The following is a 23,041-nucleotide window of genomic DNA, read 5'->3' on the forward strand; positions in this document are numbered from 1 at the left end:
TGTCTTTCTATGTTGGCCTGGTATAGTTCCCAATCAGAGGCAGCTGTTTATCGTTGTCTGTGATTGGGAACCATACCAGGCCAACATAGAAATAGACACACTAGATCACCCACCCTAGTAGTCACTCCCGGACCTAACCAAATTAGAGAATAAAAGGCTCTCTATGGTCAAGGTGTGATATAGATCATTAAAACCAGGCGTTGTGTCAGAATCAGATCTATTTACTGTAATATTGGTAAAAACAGTTGAAGTCAGAAGTTTACATACACCTTAGCCAAATACATTTAACCTCAGTTTTTCACAATTTCTGACATTTAATCCTAGTAAGAAATTCCCTGTTTTAGGTCAGTTAGGATAACCACTTTATTTTAAGAATAATAAAGTGGTTATTCCCAGTGGGTCAGAAGTTTACATACACTCAATTAGTATTTGGTAGCGTTGCCTTTAAATGATTTAACTTGGGTCAAACGTTCCGGGTAGCCTTTCACAAGCTTCCCACAATAAGTTGGGTGAATTTTGGCCCATTCCTCCTGACAGAGCTGGTGTAACTGAGTCAGGTTTGTAGGCCTCCTTGCTCGCACATGATTTTTCAGTCCTGCCCACAAATGTTCTATAGGATTTAGGTCAGGGCTTTGTGATGGCCACTCCAATACCTTGACTTTGTTGTCCTTAAGCCATTTTGCCACAACTTTGGAAGTATGCTTGAGTCATTGTCCATTTGGAAGACCCATTTGTGACCAAGCTTTAACTTGGTCGCAACCCCGTGCTTCACTGATGTCTTGAGATGTTGCTTCAATATATCCACATAATTTCCCTACCTCATGATGCCATCTATTTTGTGAAGTGCACCAGTCGCTCCTGCAGCAAAGCACCCCCACAGCATGATGCTGCCACCCCCATGCTTCACAGTTCTATTTTTGTTTCAGCAGACAAGAGGACATCTCTGCAAAACATACGATCTTTGTCCACATGTGCAGTTGCAAACCGTAGTATGGCTTTTTTATGGCGGTTTTGGAACAGTGGCTTCTTCCTTGCTGAGCGGCCTTTCAGGTTGTGTCGATATAGGACTCGTTTTACTGTGGATATAGATACTTTGTACCTCTTTCCTCCAGCATCTTCACAAGGTCCTTTGCTGTTGTTCTGGGATTGATTTGCACTTTTCTCACCAAAGTACGTTAATCTCTAGGAGACAGAACGTGTCTCCTTCCTGAGCGGTATGACGGCTGCGTGGTCCCATGGTGTTTATACTTGTGTACTATTGTTTGTACAGATGAACGTGGTGCCTTCAGGCATTTGGAAATTGCTCCCAAGGATGAGCCAGACTTGTGGAGGTCTACATTTTTTTCTGATTTCTTTTGATTTTCCCATAATGCAAGAGGCACTTAGTTTGAAGGTAGGGCTTGAAATACATCCACAGGTACACCTCCAATTGACTCAAATGATGTCAATTAGCATATCAGAAGCTTCTAAAGCCATTTCGTCAATTTCTGGAACTTAGTGTATGTAAACTTCTGACCCACTGGAGTTGTGATACAGTGAATTATAAGTGAAATAATCTGTCTGTAAACAATTGTTGGAAATATTACTTGTGTCATGCACAAAGTAGCTGTCCTAACTGACTTATCAAAACTATAGTTTGTTAACAAGACATTTGTGGAGTGGTTGAAAAGTGAGTTTTAATCACTCCAACCTATGTGTATGTAGACTTCTGACTTCAAATGTATATCTATATCAGTAGTGTACAGTAGGATCAAGAGGCAGTATGATGATGTTTAGTACTATCTGTTTTCAACATTTCTAGACTGAACAAAAATATAAACGCAACATGTAAGGTGTTGGTCCCATGTTTCATGAGCTGAAATAAAACATCCCAGAAATGTTTGAGATGTTTACATCCCTGTTAGTGAGCATTTCTCCTTTTCCAAGATAATCCATCCACCTGACAGGTGTGGCATATCAAGAAGCTGATGAAACAGCATGATCATTACACAGGTGTACGTTTTGCTAGGGACAATAAAAGGCCACTCTAACATGTGCAGTTTTGTCACACAACACAATGCCACAGATGTCTTAAGTTGTCACGCCCTGACCTTAGAGAGCTTTTTATGTCTCTATTTTGGTTTGGTCAGTGTGTGATTTGGGTGGGCATTCTATGTTCATTGTTTTATGTTTTGTATTTCTTTGTTTTGGCCGGGTATGGTTCTCAGTCAGGGACAGCTGACTATCGTTGTCTCTGATTGGGAACCATACTTAGGTAGCTTTTTCCCACCTATGTTTTGTGGGTAGTTTTCTGTTTAGTGTTCTGCACCTGACAGGACTGTTTCGGTTGCGTGTATTCACTTTGTTATTTTTGTTTATGTGTTCAGATCAATAAAAGTCATGAACACTCACATTGTTTTAGAGAATTTGGTAGTACGTCTAACTGACCTCACAACTGCAGACCACGTGTAACCACACCAGCCCAGGACCCCCACATCCTGCTTCTTCACTTCAGACCACGTGTAACCACACCAGCCCAGGACCTCCACATCCTGCTTCTTCACTTCAGACCACGTGTAACCACGCCAGCCCAGGACCTCCACATCCTGCTTCTTCACCTCAGACCACGTGTTACCACGCCAGCCCAGGACCTCCACATCCTGCTTCTTCACCTTAGACCACGTGTAACCACGCCAACCCAGGACCTCCACATCCAGCTTCTTCACCTCAGACCACGTGTAACCACGCCAGCCCAGGACCTCCACATCCTGCTTCTTCACCTCAGACCACGTGTAACCACGCCAGCCCAGGACCTCCACATCCTGCTTCTTCACCTCAGACCACGTGTAACCACGCCAGCCCAGGACCTCCACATCCTGCTTCTTCACCTCAGACCACGTGTAACCACGCCAGCCCAGGACCTCCACATCCTGCTTCTTCACCTCAGACCACGTGTAACCACGCCAACCCAGGACCTCCACATCCGGCTTCTTCACCTCAGACCACGTGTAACCACGCCAACCCAGGACCTCCACATCTGGCTTCTTCACCTCAGCTGGATCGTCTGAGACCAGCCACCCAGAAAGCTGATGAAACTGAGGAGTATTTCTGTCTGTAATAAAGCCCTTTTGTGGAGAAAAACTAATTATGAGTGGCTGGGCCTGGCTCTCCAGTGGGTGGGCCTATGTCCGCCCAGGCCCACCCATGGTTGTGCCCCTGCCCAGCTATATGAAATCCATAGAATAGGGCCTAATGAATTCATTTCAATTGACTGATTTCCTTATATGAACTGTAACTCGGTAAAATGGTTGCAGTTGTTTAATGTTGTGTTTATATCTATTCACTATAGATGGTTTAATTAGTAGAGCTCCTGTCATGATCCTTTACATCCCTCCTCCTTGATTTCCCACCGTGTTTAATGGGTCGCATCCCAAATGGCACACTATTCCCTTTATAGTGCATAACTTTTGGTTAGGGCCTCGTCAAAAGTAGTGCACTATATCGGCAATAGTGTGCCATTTGGAACACAGAGGGACCCTACTCTGCCAGCATCATAAAACAAGATTGGTCCGATTAAACACATTGTATCTATCAGACTGAAAGCAATATTTTGGGGGGAAATTAGAAGATCGGAAAATTGAGCTCATTTATGTAGCAACTACTAATCAGAAACCGTTCAGTCCCTCTGTGATTGTAGGGGTGTGTCCCATTAATATCTCCTTTCTCCTGTTCACTCGTTCACTACTTCCCATGAATCTTAGAAAAAGTTAGATTGAGTTCCCACTATAGTTCTTATGTCAGTCCTTTCCTTGCAAACCAGTGCAGGGAACAAATCCACTTTGTGAGAAAGGAGAGATAATTGGGACGAAGTGTAGTTCTGAGACCTAAACTGTACTGTTATCAGCTCTGAGACACTTGAAACTGTTATTCTGACCATCTGTTATCCAGACCATCTGTTTAGGCATCTGTGTCTGAGGAGGTGTCTGAGTTATTCACTCTCCAGACCATCTGTAGGAGGTGTCTGAGATATTCACTCTCCAGACCATCTGTAGGAGGTGTCTGAGTTATTCACTCTCCAGACCATCTGTATTCACTCTCCAGACCATCTGTAGGAGGTGTCTGAGTTATTCACTCTCCAGACCATCTGTAGGAGGTGTCTGAGTTATTCACTCTCCAGACCATCTGTAGGAGGTGTCTGAGTTATTCACTCTCCAGACCATCTGTAGGAGGTGTCTGAGTTATTCACTCTCCAGACCATAATCACACACACACACACAATAAAAGTTGAAAGTTGAAGCCCACTCTCTGGGAGCCTGTAGCCATTAGTGATTCCGGCTACAGCCACAGCTGGGCTGATAATGATGAAGAAGGGATGATGATGAAGGGATGATGATGAATGAATTATGATGATGAAGGAATGCATGGTGATGATAATGAAGAGATGATGACGATGAAGGGATGAGAAAAGCAGAACCCGAAAGAAAGATTCCAGCAGTATTCTGTATTATTTATTGGGATGATTAAATATTGAATGAGTGTTGGTTTATCTCAAGTTGTGGAACTGTAAATGTTATGAGGGCCTGAGATACATTTGGACTGGATACCCACTGCTGAATGGTAGGGAGCTTTGCAATGAGCCAAATATATATTGAGCTATATATTAACAATGGTAGGGTAGTCTTCATTATTTAATGACAGTCACTCTCCTACGTACTGCCGTTGACAAACCACTAGGCAACTGTGTCCTCATTATTGAGTTAATCTCCTCCATTGATATACTGTTAGAAGGCCTTTGAGAAAATGAGTTATGTGTGTGTGCATACATGTGAATTTCTTTCAGCTAGTGTGGGTTGACAGGTATTGGAACACGTGCATATACACACACTCACACACACACACACACAAACTAACACACACACAGCTGATGCTGCACAATCAACTCATCCCAGCCTGAGGATATAGGAGCCATGTAAATGAGTCTGCATGGTGGACCATTCATATTCTGCGCCCCAAATGGCACCCTGTTCCATAGTTTGACCAGGGCTCATAGGAAAACCCATAGAGCTCTGGTCAAAAGTAGTGCACTTTTTAGGGAATAGGGTGCAGCTATGGGATGCATATGGGGCACTTGGTAGAGCATGAAGCTTGCAACACCAGGGTTGTGGGTTCGATTCCCATGGGGGACCAGTATGAAACAGTATTAAAATGTATGCACTCACTAGTGTAAGTGGCTCTGGATAAGAGCATCTGATAAATGTAATGCTGCTCCATAGGCCACTGATCACGAGACCTCATCAGGAAACAACATGCTTCTCCGTAGGCCACTGATCATGAGACCTCATCAGGAAACAACATACTGCTCCGTAGGCCACTGATCACGAGACCTCATCAGGAAACAACATACTGCTCCGTAGGCCACTGATCACGAAACCTCATCAGGAAACAACATACTGCTCCGTAGGCCACTGATCACGAGACCTCATCAGGAAACAACATACTGCTCCGTAGGCCACTGATCACAAGACCTCATCAGGAAACAACATACTGCTCCGTAGGCCACTGATCACAAGACCTCATCAGGAAACAACATACTGCTCCGTAGGCCACTGATCACAAGACCTCATCAGGAAACAACATACTTCTCCGTAGGCCACTGATCACAAGCCCTCATCAGGAAACAACATGCTGCTCCGTAGGCCACTGAACACAAGACCTCATCAGGAAACAACATACTGCTCCGTAGGCCACTGATCACAAGACCCTCATCAGGAAACAACATACTGCTCCGTAGGCCACTGATCACAAGCCCTCATCAGGAAACAACATACTGCTCCGTAGGCCACTGATCACAAGCCTCATCATCAGGAAACAACATCAACATGCTGCCGTAGGCCACTGATCACAGACCTCATCAGGAAACAAGACATACTGCTCCGTAGGCCACTGATCACAAGACCTCATCAGGAAACAACATGCTTCTCCGTAGGCCACTGATCACGAGACCTCATCAGGAAACAACATACTGCTCCGTTGGCCACGATCAGAGACCTCATCAGAACAACATGCTGCTCCATAGGCCACTGATCACAAGACCTCATCAGGAAACAACATACTGCTCCTTAGGCCACTGATCAGGAGACCTCATCAACATGCTGCTCCTTAGGTCACTGATCACAAGACCTCATCAGGAAACAACATGCTGCTCCATAGGCCACTGATCACAAGACCTCATCAGGAAACAACATGCTTCCACGGATCACGACCTCATCAGGAAACAACATACTGCACCGTTCCACGGATCACGAGACCTCATCAACATGCTGCGCCATAGGCCACTGATCACAAGACCTCATCAGGAAACAACATACTGCTCCTTGGCCACTGATCACGAGACCTCATCAACATGCTGCGGCCACTGATCAGGAGACCTCATCAACATGCTGCTCCTTAGGCCACTGATCAGGAGACCTCATCAACATGCTGCGCCATAGGTCACTTATCACGAGACCTCATCAGGAAACAACATGCTGCTCGTTCACTGCTCTCTCTCACCAGGAAATTCTTCGCTCCCATTATAAAGACAAAATAAAGACCTAAAGCTCCATCACATTCAAATGTCTGTAACAATATTATGAAGAGGAAGAGAAGCTCTGTACTGTAACAATATTATGAAGAGGAAGAGAAGCTCTGTAGCTCTGTACTGTAACAATATTATGAAGAGGAAGGGAAGCTCTGTAGCTCTGTACTGTAACAATATTATGAAGATGAAGAGAAGCTCTGTAGCTATGTAACAATATTATGAAGAGGAAGGGAAGCTCTGTAGCTCTGTACTGTAACAATATTATGAAGAGGAAGAGAAGCTCTGTAGCTCTGTACTGTAACAATATTATGAAGAGGAAGGGAAGCTCTGTAGCTCTGTACTGTAACAATATTATGAAGAGGAAGAGAGCTCTGTAGCTCTGTACTGTAACAATATTATGAAGAGGAAGAGAGCTCTGTAGCTCTGTACTGTAACAATATTATGAAGAGGAAGAGAGCTCTGTACTGTAACAATATTATGAAGAGGAAGAGAAGCTCTGTACTGTAACAATATTATGAAGAGGAAGAGAGCTCTGTAGCTCTGTACTGTAACAATATTATGAAGAGGAAGAGAGCTCTGTACTGTAACAATATTATGAAGAGGAAGAGAGCTCTGTAGCTCTGTACTGTAACAATATTATGAAAGGAAGAGAGCTCTGTAGCTCTGTACTGTAACAATATTATGAAGAGGAAAAGCTCTGTGCTCTGTACTGTAACAATATTATGAAGAGGAAGGGAAGCTGTAGCTCTGTACTGTAACAATATTATGAAGAGGAAGGCAGCTCTGTAGCTCTGAGCTGTAACATATTATGAAGAGGAAGGAAGCTCTGTAGCTCTGTACTGTAACAATATTATGAAGGGATGGAGCTCTGTAGCTCTGTACTGTAACAATATTATGAAGGGAAGGAGCTGGAGCATTGTACTGTAACAATATTATGAAGAGGAAGAGAGCTCTGTAGCTCTGTACTGTAACAATATTATGAAGAGGAAGGAGCTGGTACTGTAACATTTATGAAGGGAAGAGAGCTCTGAGCTCTGTACTGTAACAATATTATGAAGAGGAAGAGAGCTGGAGACATATTCTGAAGAGGAAGGAGCTCTGTACTGTAACAATATTGTGAAGAGGAAGGGAAGCTCTGTAGCTCTGTACTGTAACAATATTATGAAGAGGAAGGGAAGCTCTGTACTTAAAAATATTATGAAAAGGAAGGGAAGCTCTGTAGCTCTGTACTGTAACAATATTATGAAGAGGAAGAGAAGCTCTGTAGCTCTGTACTGTAACAATATTATGAAGAGGAAGGGAAGCTCTGTAGCTCTGTACTGTAACAATATTATGAAGAGGAAGGGAAGCTCTGTAGCTCTGTACTGTAACAATATTATGAAGAGGAAGAGAGCTCTGTAGCTCTGTACTGTAACAATATTATGAAGAGGAAGGGAAGCTCTGTACTGTAACAATATTATGAAGAGGGAGAGAGCTCTGTAGCTCTGTACTGTAACAATATTATGAAGAGGAAGAGAGCTCTGTACTGTAACAATATTGTGAAGAGGAAGGGAAGCTCTGTAGCTCTGTACTGTAACAATATTATGAAGAGGAAGGGAAGCTCTGTACTGTAACAATATTATGAAGAGGAAGGGAAGCTCTGTACTGTAACAATATTATGAAGAGGAAGAGAAGCTCTGTAGCTCTGTACTGTAACAATATTATGAAGAGGAAGGGAAGCTCTGTAGCTCTGTACTGTAACAATATTATGAAGAGGAAGGGAAGCTCTGTAGCTCTGTACTGTAACAATATTATGAAGAGGAAGAGAAGCTCTGTAGCTCTGTACTGTAACAATATTATGAAGAGGAAGGGAAGCTCTGTAGCTCTGTACTGTAACAATATTATGAAGAGGAAGAGAGCTCTGTAGCTCTGTACTGTAACAATATTATGAAGAGGAAGGGAAGCTCTGTACTGTAACAATATTATGAAGAGGAAGAGAGCTCTGTAGCTCTGTACTGTAACAATATTATGAAGAGGAAGAGAGCTCTGTACTGTAACAATATTATGAAGAGGAAGGGAGCTCTGTACTGTAACAATATTATGAAGAGGAAGGGAAGCTCTGTAGCTCTGTACTGTAACAATATTATGAAGAGGAAGGGAAGCTCTGTAGCTCTGTACTGTAACAATATTATGAAGAGGAAGAGAGCTCTGTACTGTAACAATATTATGAAGAGGAAGAGAGCTCTGTACTGTAACAATATTATGAAGAGGAAGAGAGCTCTGTACTGTAACAATATTATGAAGAGGAAGAGAGCTCTGTACTGTAACAATATTATGAAGAGGAAGAGAGCTCTGTACTGTAACAATATTATGAAGAGGAAGAGAGCTCTGTACTGTAACAATATTATGAAGAGGAAGGGAGCTCTGTACTGTAACAATATTATGAAGAGGAAGAGAGCTCTGTAGCTCTGTACTGTAACAATATTATGAAGAGGAAGAGAGCTCTGTAGCTCTGTACTGTAACAATATTATGAAGAGGAAGGGAAGCTCTGTAGCTCTGTACTGTAACAATATTATGAAGAGGAAGAGAGCTCTGTAGCTCTGTACTGTAACAATATTATGAAGAGGAAGGGAGCTCTGTACTGTAACAATATTATGAAGAGGAAGGGAAGCTCTGTAGCTCTGTACTGTAACAATATTATGAAAATACTTTACCTTCAACAAATTCTGCCATGAAAAGACTTGCCTGGCGCCGTTGGATCGCTGTATTCTGGTGGACATTTCTGCAGGCGGCAGCTGGGATGGAGCTGGAGACATGCTGGGAGGAGCTGGAGACATTTCTGCTGGGATGGAGCTGGAGACATTTCTGCTGGGATGGAGACATTTCTGCTGGGAGACATTTCTGCTGGGATGGAGCTGGAGACATTTCTGCTGGGATGGAGCTGGAGACATTTCAGCTGGGATGGAGCTGGAGACATTTCTGCTGGGATGGAGCTGGAGACATTTCTGCTGGGATGGAGCTGGAGACATTTCTGCTGGGATGGAGCTGGAGACATTTCTGCTGGGATGGAGCTGGAGACATTTCTGCTGGGATGGAGCTGGAGACATTTCTGCTGGGATGGAGCTGGAGACATTTCTGCTGGGATGGAGCTGGAGACATTTCTGCTGGGATGGAGCTGGAGACATTTCAGCTGGGATGGAGCTGGAGACATTTTTGCTGGGATGGAGCTGGAGACATTTCTGCTGGGATGGAGCTGGAGACATTTCTGCTGGGATGGAGCTAGAGACATTTCTGCTGGGATGGAGCTGGAGACATTTCTGCTGGGATGGAGCTGGAGACATTTCTGCTGGGATGGAGCTGGAGACATTTCTGCTGGGATGGAGTTGGAGACATTTCTGCTGGGATGGAGCTGGAGACATTTCTGCTGGGATGGAGCTGGAGACATTTCAGCTGGGATGGAGCTGGAGACATTTCTGCTGGGATGGAGCTGGAGACATTTCTGCAGGCGGCAGCTGGGATGGAGCTGGAGACATTTCTGCGCACACACACACACACACACACACACACACACACACACACACACACACACACACACACACACACACACACACACACACACACACACACACACAGCGGTGCTGTCAATACTGGAGGGCTTCAGGGAAAAATACGGTACTCGAAGCCTTATGGTGCTCTTTCATTGTTTCATTAGTCACACACACACACACCACACACACACACTTCACGCTGTCTAAACGTCAGTTTAATTTTCACGTTTTCGAGTCTTCGTAGGACATTAATTCATCAATCTGTATGCAGAACGGCCCCTTATAACTTCAATTCAATCTGTAATTATTCCTACCTGGGGATACGTCCCAAATAGAACCCTATTCCCTTTTTAGTGCACTACAATTGAAAGGAATTGCACTATGTAGGGAATAGGGTGCACTTTAGGATGTAGACTTCTTGGAGTCATATGGTTGGTGATTGGCTTCAGGTATCCTGCTGGAAGGCGTCTGCAAATTAGCACACACACACACGAGGGCACACACACACACACAGAGTGAGAGAGAGAGAGGCCCATTGCCCTGATTGCTCACATCTGGTCATTAAAGTTGTATGTGTTTTCTGCCAGAGAAGTGGTGCTGCAATCACAAGATGGACAGAGGAACAAGTGGCACCACCTGCATAGCAAACTACAATCTGATTGATCCCTGGGTTAATTACTGGGCTCTGATTGGCTCTATAGGGGTTATTAACGGTACTTTGTTATAGGCTGCTGTACAGGTGTTGGATCTTAATTTGACCAGTATTGTCACAGCAAAATAATCCTGCAAGCAACAGGATTTGAACACTGAAACTTTTCCGCCGATGTAATGTTGCTTGATCAGTAGTTAGGCTATTAGCTGGCCAACATCAGGGCCACATGAAAAGTGCAGTACTGATAATATAACCATGTGGTTTTTCAGTGAATTTATGTTAATCACGAGCTCATCTGCAGGAATTTTATCAGCGATCAAAGTAAGATCCTACATCTGTATTGACACCCTGCGGTCAAACAGCAAAGGACAGCAAAAGGAGAGTCAACTTGAGTTCCATACCAACAGACACTAATGATCGATCAGGAAATGTATGTTTATTATCACTCATAGGCCCCGTATACACTCAACCTGTACAACTGATGTCATTCTCATAGGCCCTGTACAACTGATGTCATTCTCATAGACCCTGTACACACTCGAGCTGTACAACTGATGTCATTCTCATAGACCCTGTACACACTCGAGCTGTACAACTGATGTCATTCTCATAGACCCTGTACACACTCGAGCTGTACAACTGATGTCATTCTCATAGACCCTGTACACACTCGAGCTGTACAACTGATGTCATTCTCATAGACCCTGTACACACTCTACAACTGATGTACAGTACAACGTATTTGGCACAACTGTTGTGATAGGACAGTTTTCCCCGCAGAAAAATAATTACACAAACGTTGTGTAACCACATAATGGTTGTATAAACATTTTAGCTCAAACTCTGTTGTGTCTCAGAAATATCAGTTGTATCAAATCAAATCCCATTTTATTTGTCACATGCTCTGAATACAACAGGTGTAGATCTTACAGTGAGTCCTTAACCAACAATGCAGTTTAAAGAAAAAACAAGTGTTAAACAAGTATTTACTAAATAAACTGAAGTAAACAATAAATAAATAAAACATTTAAGAAGAAAAAATAAATGTCCTACCATTGTCACAACCATTGTGTCAAATATGTTTGTGCATCAGTTGTATGACTTGAGTGTATATGGGGCCATAGACTGAATCAACCCGAGTTGGTAGAGGTAGCCTGACGCTAGTGGAGGTAGTCTGATAGAGGTAGTCTGATAGTGTTAGAGTGGATTGTAGTAGAGGTAGCCTGACGCTAGTGGAGGTAGTCTGATAGAGGTAGTCTGATAGTGTTAGAGTGGATTGTAGTAGAGGTAGCCTGACGCTGGTGGAGGTTGTCTGATAGAGGTAGTCTGATAGTGTTAGAGTGGATTGTAGTAGAGGTAGTCTGATAGTGTTAGAGTGGATTGTAGTAGAGGTAGTCTGATGCTATTGGTAGAGTGGATTGTAGTAGAGGTAGTCTGATGCTATTGGTAGAGTGGATTGTAGTAGAGGTAGTCTGATAGTGTTAGAGTGGATTGTAGTAGAGGTAGTCTGATAGAGGTAGTCTGATAGTGTTAGAGTGGATTGTAGTAGAGGTAGTCTGATGCTATTGGTAGAGTGGATTGTAGTAGAGGTAGTCTGATAGTGTTAGAGTGGATTGTAGTAGAGGTAGTCTGATAGAGGTAGCCTGATAGTGTTAGAGTGGATTGTAGTAGAGGTAGTCTGATAGTGGTAGAGTGGATTGTATTAGAGGTAGTCTGATAGTGTTAGAGTGGATTGTAGTAGAGGTAGCCTGATAGTGGTAGAGTGGATTGTAGTAGAGGTAGTCTGATAGTGTTAGAGTGGATTGAAGTAGAGGTAGTCTGATAGTGTTAGAGTGGATTGTAGTAGAGGTAGTCTGATAGTGGTAGAATGGATTGTAGTAGAGGTAGTCTGATGCTATTGGTAGAGTGGATTGTAGTAGAGGTAGTCTGATGCTAGTGTTAGAGTGGATTGTAGTAGAGGTAGCCTGATAGTGTTAGAGTGGATTGTAGTAGAGGTAGCCTGATAGTGTTAGAGTGGATTGTAGTAGAGGTAGTCTGATAGTGTTAGAGTGGATTGTAGTAGAGGTAGTCTGATAGTGTTAGAGTGGATTGTAGTAGAGGTAGTCTGATAGTGTTAGAGTGGATTGTAGTAGAGGTAGCCTGATAGTGGATTGTAGTAGAGGTAGCCTGATAGTGTTAGAGTGGATTGTAGTAGAGGTAGTCTGATAGTGTTAGAGTGGATTGTAGTAGAGGTAGCCTGATAGTGTTAGAGTGGATTGTAGTAGAGGTAGCCTGATAGTGTTAGAGTGGATTGTAGTAGAGGTAGTCTGATAGTGTTAGAGTGGATTGTAGTAGAGGTAGTCTGATAGTGGTAGAATGGATTGTAGTAGAGGTAGTCTGATAGTGTTAGAGTGGATTGTAGTAGAGGTAGCCTGATAGTGTTAGAGTGGATTGTAGTAGAGGTAGCCTGATAGTGTTAGAGTGGATTGTAGTAGAGGTAGTCTGATAGTGTTAGAGTGGATTGTAGTAGAGGTAGTCTGATAGTGTTAGAGTGGATTGTAGTAGAGGTAGCCTGATAGTGTTAGAGTGGATTGTAGTAGAGGTAGTCTGATAGTGTTAGAGTGGATTGAAGTAGAGGTAGCCTGATAGAGGTAGTCTGATAGTGTTAGAGTGGATTGTAGTGGAGGTAGTCTGATGCTACTGTTAGAGTGGATTGTAGTAGAGGTAGTCTGATAGTGTTAGAGTGGATTGTAGTAGAGGTAGCCTGATAGTGTTAGAGTGGATTGAAGTAGAGGTAGCCTGATAGTGTTAGAGTGGATTGAAGTAGAGGTAGCCTGATAGAGGTAGTCTGATAGTGTTAGAGTGGATTGTAGTAGAGGTAGCCTGATAGTGTTAGAGTGGATTGAAGTAGAGGTAGCCTGATAGTGGTAGAGTGGATTGTAGTAGAGGTAGCCTGATAGTGTTAGAGTGGATTGTAGTAGAGGTAGCCTGATAGAGGTAGCCTGATAGTGGTAGAGTGGATTGTAGTAGAGGTAGTCTGATAGTGTTAGAGTGGATTGTAGTAGAGGTAGCCTGATGCTAGTGTTAGAGTGGATTGAAGTAGAGGTAGCCTGATGCTTGTGTTAGAGTGGATTGAAGTAGAGGTAGTCTGATGCTATTGGTAGTGTGGATTGTAGTAGAGGTAGTCTGATAGTGTTAGAGTGGATTGTCGTAGAGGTAGCCTGATGCTACTGGTAGAGTGGATTGTAGTAGAGGTAGCCTGATGCTAGTGGTAGAGTGGATTGAAGTAGAGGTAGCCTGATAGTGTTAGAGTGGATTGAAGTAGAGGTAGCCTGATGCTACTGGTAGAGTGGATTGAAGTAGAGGTAGCCTGATGCTACTGGTAGAGTGGATTGTAGTAGAGGTAGTCTGATACTGGTAGAGTGGATTGTAGTAGAGGTAGCCTGATGCTACTGGTAGAGTGGATTGTAGTAGAGGTAGTCTGATACTGGTAGAGTGGATTGTAGTAGAGGTAGCCTGATGCTAGTGTTAGAGTGGATTGTAGTAGAGGTAGCCTGATAGTGTTAGAGTGGATTGTAGTAGAGGTAGCCTGATAGTGTTAGAGTGGATTGTAGTAGAGGTAGTCTGATAGTGTTAGAGTGGATTGTAGTAGAGGTAGTCTGATAGTGGTAGAATGGATTGTAGTAGAGGTAGTCTGATAGTGTTAGAGTGGATTGAGTAGAGGTAGCTGATAGTGTTAGAGTGGATTGTAGTAGAGGTAGCCTGATTTTTCAAATCAAATCAAATTTATTTATATAGCCCTTCGTATCAGCTGATATCTCAAAGTGCTGTACAGAAACCCCAGCCTAAAACCCCAAACAGCAAACAATGCAGGTGTAAAAGCACGGTGGGTTAAAAACTCCTAGAAAGGCCAAAACCTAGGAAGAAACCTAGAGAGGAACCGGGCTATTTGGGGTGGCCTTGTCCTCTTCTGGCTGTAAACTTATAACAGAACATGACCAAGATGTTCAAATGTTCATAAATGACCAGCATGGTCAAATAACCACTAAGGCAGAACAGTTGAAACTGGAGCAGCAGCACAGTCAGGTGGACTGGGGACAGCAAGGAGCCATCATGTTAGGTAGTCCTGGGGCATTGTCCTAGGGCTCAGGTCCTCCGAGAGAGTGTTAAGAAAGAGAGAATTAGAGAGAGCATATGTGGGGTGGCCAGTCCTCTTCTGGCTGTGCCGGTGGAGATTATAACAGAACGTAGCCAAGATGTTCAAATGTTCATAAATGACCAGCATGGTTGAATAATAGTAAGGCAGAACAGTTGAAACTGGAGCAGGAGCATGGCCAGGTGGACTGGGGACAGCAAGGAGTCCTCATGTCAGGTAGTCCTGGGACATGGTCCTAGGGCCCAGGCCAGTTGACACTGGAGCAGCAGCATGGCCAGGTGGATTGGGGACAGCAAGGAGTCATCATGTCAGGTAGTCCTGGGGCATGGTCCTAGGGCTCAGGTCCTCCTGAGAGAGAGAAAGAAAGTAGAAGGAGAGAATTAGAGAACGCACACTTAGATTCACACAGGACACCTGAATAGGACAGGAGAAGTACTCCAGATAAACAAACTGACCCTAGCCCCCCGACACATAAACTACTGCAGCATAAATACTGGAGGCTGAGTGTTAGAGACTGATGCTAGTGTTAGAGTGGATTGTAGTAGAGGTAGTCTGATACTGGTAGAGTGGATTGTAGTAGAGGTAGCCTGATGCTAGTGTTAGAGTGGATTGTAGTAGAGGTAGTCTGATACTGGTAGAGTGGATTGAAGTAGAGGTAGCCTGATGCTAGTGTTAGAGTGGATTGAAGTAGAGGTAGCCTGATGCGACTGGTAGAGTGGATTGAAGTAGAGGTAGCCTGATGCTAGTGTTAGAGTGGATTGTAGTAGAGGTAGTCTGATAGTGTTAGAGTGGATTGTAGTAGAGGTATTCTGATAGTGTTAGAGTGGATTGAAGTAGAGGTAGCTTGATAGTGTTAGAGTGGATTGAAGTAGAGGTATTCTGATAGTGTTAGAGTGGATTGAAGTAGAGGTAGCCTGATAGTGTTAGAGTGGATTGAAGTAGAGGTATTCTGATAGTGTTAGAGTGGATTGTAGTAGAGGTAGCCTGATGCTACTGGTAGAGTGGATTGTAGTAGAGGTAGTCTGATACTGGTAGAGTGGATTGAAGTAGAGGTAGCCTGATGCTTGTTAGAGTGGATTGTAGTAGAGGTAGTCTGATACTGGTAGAGTGGATTGAAGTAGAGGTAGCCTGATGCTAGTGTTAGAGTGGATTGTAGTAGAAGTAGCCTGATGCTACTGGTAGAGTGGATTGGGAAGCCATATACATCCATAATGGAATGGATCAACTAGGGCCGGCAGTCATTCCTCCCAGAGGCTGCAGGGGCTGCATGCATTGGATTCAGCGAAGCCAATGATGAATTGGAGAGAAAATCACTTGAGTGTGTATGTGTAGTAGGTACGTGTAGTTTATCATTCAACCCCTCTCCTCTACCTCTCCTCTGAGGACTCATAGACTTGCATTAGTCATTAACTCTCTGCTCCAACATGAATAGATGTCCTGTAATGCTAAGTAGTCGCTGTGTTGCTCCTCATATTCCGTGCCTTGGCAAAGTCAAGTGATTTCTCTGTCTCTCGCTCACACACACTGTACACACACTGTACACACACACATAGACACATACACACCACCATATGTTAATGATGTATGTACATCTCTGGCTTCCTGGATGCCCTCGTTTCCTTCATTCATTAATCCTGAGTGAATAAATACCTTAAATGATTATATAATCTAGTTCTTTGTATACCAGAGTTACAGTATAGACTACCCATTATTAAACCATAGTAATAGTAGATCATTATTACACTGTAGTAAGTACATATATACTGCGTGATAATAATAGTCATTTATAATCTAGTATATTTGACCATAATGTTACAATGCACACTGTTAAAATAAAGGTGCAGTTTGAACCCATCTATGGATTTCACATGACTGGGAATACAGATCTACATCTGTTGGTCACAGATACCTTTAAAAGAAAACGGAAGGAGTGTAGATCAGAAAACCAGTAACCACTGATCATAACGTTGACATCAGAGAACCTGGTATCTAGCTTATGCCTGCCCATACCGTTACCCCTCCTCCACCATGGGGCACTCTGTTCACAACGTTGACATCAGAGAACCTGGTATCTAGCTTATGCCTGCCCATACCGTTACCTTATGCCTGCCCATACCGTCCGCCACCATGGGGCACTCTGTTCACAACGTTGACATCAGAGAACCTGTTATCTAGCTTATGCCTGCCCATACCGTTACCGACCGCCACCATGGGGCACTCTGTTCACAACGTTGACATCAGAGAACCTGTTATCTAGCTTATGCCTGCCCATACCGTTACCCCTCCTCCACCATGGGGCACTCTGTTCACAACGTTGACATCAGAGAACCTGGTATCTAGCTTATGCCTGCCCATACCGTTACCCCTCCTCCACCATGGGGCACTCTGTTCACAACGTTGACATCAGAGAACCTGTTATCTAGCTTATGCCTGCCCATACCGTTACCCCTCCTCCACCATGGGGCACTCTGTTCACAACGTTGACATCAGAGAACCTGTTATCTAGCTTATGCCTGCCCATACCGTTACCCCTCCTCCACCATGGGGCACTCTGTTCACAACGTTGACATCAGAGAACCTGTTATCTAGCTTATGCCTGCCCATACCGTTACCCCTCCTCCACCATGGGGCACTCTGTTCACAACGTTGACATCAGAGAACCTGTTATCTAGCTTATGCCTGCCCATACCGTTACCCCTCCTCCACCATGGGGCACTCTGTTCACGTTGACATCAGAGAACCTGGTATCTAGCTTATGCCTGCCCATACCGTTACCCCTCCTCCACCATGGGGCACTCTGTTCACAACGTTGACATCAGAGAACCTGGTATCTAGCTTATGCCTGCCCATACCGTTACCCCTCCTCCACCATGGGGCACTCTGTTCACAACGTTGACATCAGAGAACCTGTTATCTAGCTTATGCCTGCCCATACCGTTACCCCTCCTCCACCATGGGGCACTCTGTTCACAACGTTGACATCAGAGAACCTGTTATCTAGCTTATGCCTGCCCATACCGTTACCCCTCCTCCACCATGGGGCACTCTGTTCACAACGTTGACATCAGAGAACCTGTTATCTAGCTTATGCCTGCCCATACCGTTACCCCTCCTCCACCATGGGGCACTCTGTTCACAACGTTGACATCAGAGAACCTGGTATCTTTTATTTCAGCTCATGAAACATGGGACCAACACTTTACCTTTTGCATTTATATATTTGTTCAGTGTAGATCGGTGATATAAGTGTTATGTTCAGATCAGATTACCGTGATTTGGTTAAGGGCAAGAAGGACAACTGCTTATTGCATGGCTGCATGTATATAACAAACACAGATTCAATGGAAAATACCCATTGATACGGGCACAGCATGCTCCTTCTGACACGACATTCAGTATAAACTGCTCTTCGTTCTCTGTTGACAAATCATTTTTAAATCAGCACAGGGACACAGCACTTTATATCACTTTAGTGTTGTGGAAGAACCTATTTCTGGACACATTATTCAGATCTCACAGCATGTGTCTCAAATGGCACCCTATTCACAACGTAGTGCACTACTTTAGACCAAGAACCACAGGGCTCTTCAAAAGTAGTGCACTATGTAGGGAATAGTGTGCCATTAGGACTGAACCCCAGTGTGTGGAGGGAGGTAGGAGAGGCTGCCTTCTATTTATTATGCTCTTCTTCTGTTTAGACTACTGCACTGGATACACATGTAGCAACACACACACATACACACACACACACACACACCTGCTTCCTCGTTTAAGGTGTTTATGTAGTAATGGCTAATCGCAGTACAGCTTAACAGTCTCAGTGGTTGTAATGGCAGTACAGCTTAACAGTCTCAGTGGTTGTAATGGCAGTACAGTTTAACAGTCTCAGTGGTTGTAATGGCAGTACATCTTAACAGTCTCAGTGGTTGTAATGGCAGTACAGCTTAACAGTCTCAGTGGTTGTAATGGCAGTACATCTTAACAGTCTCAGTGGTTGTAATGGCAGTACAGCTTAACAGTCTCAGTGGTTGTAATGGCAGTACATCTTAACAGTGTCAGTGGTTGTACAGCTCACATGTTAACAGTCTCAGTGGTTGTAATGGCAGTACATCTTAACAGTCTCAGTGGTTGTAATGGCAGTACATCTTAACAGTGTCAGTGGTTGTACAGCTCACATGTTAACAGTCTCAGTGGTTGTAATGGCAGTACATCTTAACAGTCTCAGTGGTTGTAATGGCAGTACAGCTTAACAGTCTCAGTGGTTGTAATGGCAGTACATGTTAACAGTCTCAGTGGTTGTAATGGCAGTACATCTTAACAGTCTCAGTGATTGTAATGGCAGTACATGTTAACAGTCTCAGTGGTTGTAATGGCAGTACATCTTAACAGTCTCAGTGGTTGTACTGGCAGTACATCTTAACAGTCTCAGTGGTTGTAATGGCAGTACATCTTAACAGTCTCAGTGGTTGTAATGGCAGTACATCTTAACAGTCTCAGTGATTGTAATGGCAGTACATCTTAACAGTCTCAGTGGTTGTAATGGCAGTACAGCTTAACAGTCTCAGTGGTTGTAATGGCAGTACATCTTAACAGTCTCAGTGGTTGTAATGGCAGTACATCTTAACAGTCTCAGTGGTTGTAATGGCAGTACAGCTTAACAGTCTCAGTGGTTGTAATGGCAGTACATCTTAACAGTCTCAGTGGTTGTAATGGCAGTACAGCTTAACAGTCTCAGTGGTTGTAATGGCAGTACATCTTAACAGTCTCAGTGGTTGTAATGGCAGGACATCTTAACAGTGTCAGTGGTTGTACAGCTCACATGTTAACTGGGGTGTTATTTTTAGGGCCCATTATGCTGTTTGTTCATTCACTGGTACCTGCCAATACCTCGAGTAGTGGTTCCCTCTTTTGACAGAGGATGAAGGAGAAATTATAATGCATTTCATTTTACCCTCATTTTCCATTGATGCCAGACTGACAGCAAACAACCCATTACTCTCCCTTATGTTGTGCTGGTTAAAAGAACCATGAAAATGACAGAGCTGTTCTCAAATGGCACCCTATTCCCCACGTAGTGCACTAGTTTTGACCAGGGCTCGTGTCCAGGCTCTCTGTTTATGGAATGGCAGCAGAGTGTTTTTGCAATACAGATACTGTCATGCTGGTGAAAGAGGACCCAAAAGCGACTTGGCGAAAACAGAGTCTTTAATCCAGTAAAGTAAATACAATCAAAAAAACACAACTTTCACTCGAAATGACGAGGACAAACTGGAGACTCGATCTTGAACAGCAGGTGAACAGCAGGTTGCCTCGGGAAGGCACTTGAACCAGACAGACTCAGACACCTGCTCACCACGCAGCATCTGAGGAAAACACGACACGACAGGGCGATACACAATCACAGCACGGTGAATTCTAAACAAGGAACCGACAGGACAGAAACGAATAACAAGGAGAGAAATAGGGACTCTAATCAGGGAAAAGGATCGGGAACAGGTGTGGGAAGACTAAATGATTGATTAGGGGAATAGGAACAGCTGGGAGCAGGAACGGAAGATAGAGAGAAGAGAGAGCGGGAGAGTGAGAGAGGGAGGGGGAGAGAGAGGGATAGAAAGAGGGAAAGAACCTAATAAGACCAGCAGAGGGAAACGAATAGAAGGAAGCACAGGGACAAGACAAGATAATAAATGACAAAACATGACAGATACTATGTCCCAAATGGCACCCTATTCCCTACAAGCCCTATAGGCCCTGGTCAGAAGTAGTGCGCTATGTACAGATGGAGAGTCTTAATTTGACCAGGATTCTCACAGCAAAATAATCCTGCAGAAACAGGATTTGAACGTTTAGTCCATAATGTTGCTTGATCGGTGGTTAGGCTAGTACTTGGCCAAACGTAGGCTACATAAAAGGTGTAATACTGTTAATATAACCGTGGGTTTTCAGTGAATTTATGTAAATGTATGTAAATCACAAAGCTTATCTGCGTTTTCCTGCTGTGCAGGAACATTCTCAGTAATAAAAGAGTGATCAAATCAAGATCCTGCATCTGTACAGAATAGGGTTGCCATTTGGAACACAATCACAGTGTATTTGGAACCAACAGACAGTTACACTAGCACCATTACTGAGCCCTCTCTCTCCTCTCAGCCTCCTCTTAGTCTGTTCTCTCCAAGTCTACATCATTTTCATGCTTAAATGGATTTATTGTGAATACCGCATATTCTTATGAGATTTCTCTTCCCTTGCTGTCCCTCTTTCTTCCTCTTGCTCTCTCTTCTGGTGTTTATTTCTCTCTCTTCCTCCTCCTCCCCCTCTCTCTCCTTTGTTTCTCCCAACCCTCTCTTTCCTTCTCCTCTCTCTTTTCTCTTTTTCTCTCTCTCCCCCTCTCTCGTTCTCCTGACCTCTCTCGCTCTCTCTCTCTCTCTCTCATCCCCTCTCTCTCTCTCTCTCTCTCTCTCTCTCTCTCTCTCTCTCTCTCTCTCTCTCTCTCTCTCTCATCCCTCTACCTCCTCTCTCTCTCTCTCTCTCTCTCTCTCTCTCTCTCTCTCTCTCTCTCTCTCTCTCTCTCTCTCTCTCTCTCCCTCCCTGTCTCCCTCCCTCTATCCCTCTACCTCCCTCCCTCCCTCCCTGTCTCCCTCCCTCTATCCCTCTACCTCCCTCCCTGTCTCCCTCCCTCCCTGTCTCCCTCCCTCTATCCCTCTACCTCCCTCCCTCCCTTCCTCCCTCTCTCCCTCCCTCTATCCCTCTACCTCCCTCCCTGTCTCCCTCCCTCCCTGTCTCCCTCCCTCTATCCCTCTACCTCCCTCCCTCCCTTCCTCCCTCTCTCCCTCCCTGTCTCCCTCCCTCTATCCCTCTACCTCCCTCCCTCCCTTCCTCCCTCTCTCCCTCTCTCTCCACAGATATGGGCTGCCTGTCGGTAGGAGTGGAGGGTCATGTATGATTGAAATAGCAGTAGATAATGGAACAGTGAAACGTCAGGAGGAATCCTTGTTCCAGCCCGTGTCCGAGGTAAACCCAGTTATCTGACTCAAGAGCTTCATGGCACCCTTTGTCCTATATAGTGGCCTCTATGGACCCTGGACTATACAAACATGAAGAACAGCTGCTCTTCCATGACTTAGACTGACCAGGTGAATCCAGGTGAAAGCTATGATCCCTTATTGATGTCACTTGTTAAATCCACTTCAATCAGTGTAAATGAAAGGAGGACAGGTTAAAGAAGGCTTTTTAAGCGTTGAGACAATTGAGACATGGATTGTGTGTGTGCCATTCAGAGGGTGAATGGACAAGACTAAATATTTAAGTGTCTTTGAACGGGGTATGGTAGTAGCAGCCAGGTGCACCGGTTTGTGTCAAGAACTGCAATGCTGCTGGGTTTTTCATGCTACACAGTTTCCTGTGTGTATCAAGAATGTTTGTGGCGGGGGGGGGGGGGTACAACTAACTATTAAGGCGTTCTTAATGTTTGTCTAGCATGAATGATTTCAAACAAACTTGAGTTGCAATATTATTTTTTGTAGCAAAACAATTATAGCTCACTTGTTATAGATGCATTATGCAGAAAGTGCTCCACCATTTCCTGGTTTGCTAAAATGTAAATAGTTTACCTAATTTGAGTTTATGTAACAAAACAAGCAAGTATAGTGTAGAGAATCATTGTACTAAACCACTTTGAAATATCTTTTCCATAACCAAAAATATTGTATTTTCAGCTGTTTTGAAGCTGGTGTAAAAAAAATGAAAGTAAAAGGCGCAAAAACTAAACTTAAGACCGGGATGCATAGAAATAGAGCACATAGAACAGATCTATCTTGCTTTCAATGAGAATGACATATCTATGAATTTGGTCGGGTTGCCCAGAAAATGTATTTATTGCAGCTTTAAATTGACCGTTAAGGAGGATAAATTGTCGGTTCACTGGTTTGACATCCAGAAAACACCTGATTTGCATCCTAAATGGCACCCTATTCCCAAAAGAATGTACTACTTCCCATAGGGCTCTGGTCAAAAGTAGTGCACTAAGAGTAGTGCACTAAAAGTAGTGCACTATGTAGAAAATAGGGTTCCATTTGTGACGTAGGTAGGCACACTTTACCTTACCTGAAGATTTGTTTTGTTGATTACCATAGCAGGTCTTGTCTACACTGAGTATACCAGACATTAG

General features: G+C 43.9%; 1 protein-coding gene across 1 annotated transcript in view; it reads left to right on the forward strand.

Moving 5' to 3' along the window:
* Window positions 1–23,041, forward strand: part of LOC124042231 (protein eyes shut homolog) — a 90,148-nt gene that overhangs the window by 28,923 nt on the left and 38,184 nt on the right. Inside the window, exon 2 of the mRNA XM_046360648.1 lies at window positions 21,777–21,885. Coding sequence (XP_046216604.1) covers window positions 21,814–21,885 — 72 coding nt within the window. The 5' untranslated portion in view covers window positions 21,777–21,813. The remainder of the gene's footprint in view (window positions 1–21,776; window positions 21,886–23,041) is intronic.

Source organism: Oncorhynchus gorbuscha, linkage group LG08, assembly GCF_021184085.1.
Source record: "Oncorhynchus gorbuscha isolate QuinsamMale2020 ecotype Even-year linkage group LG08, OgorEven_v1.0, whole genome shotgun sequence".
Lineage (NCBI taxonomy): Eukaryota > Metazoa > Chordata > Actinopteri > Salmoniformes > Salmonidae > Oncorhynchus > Oncorhynchus gorbuscha.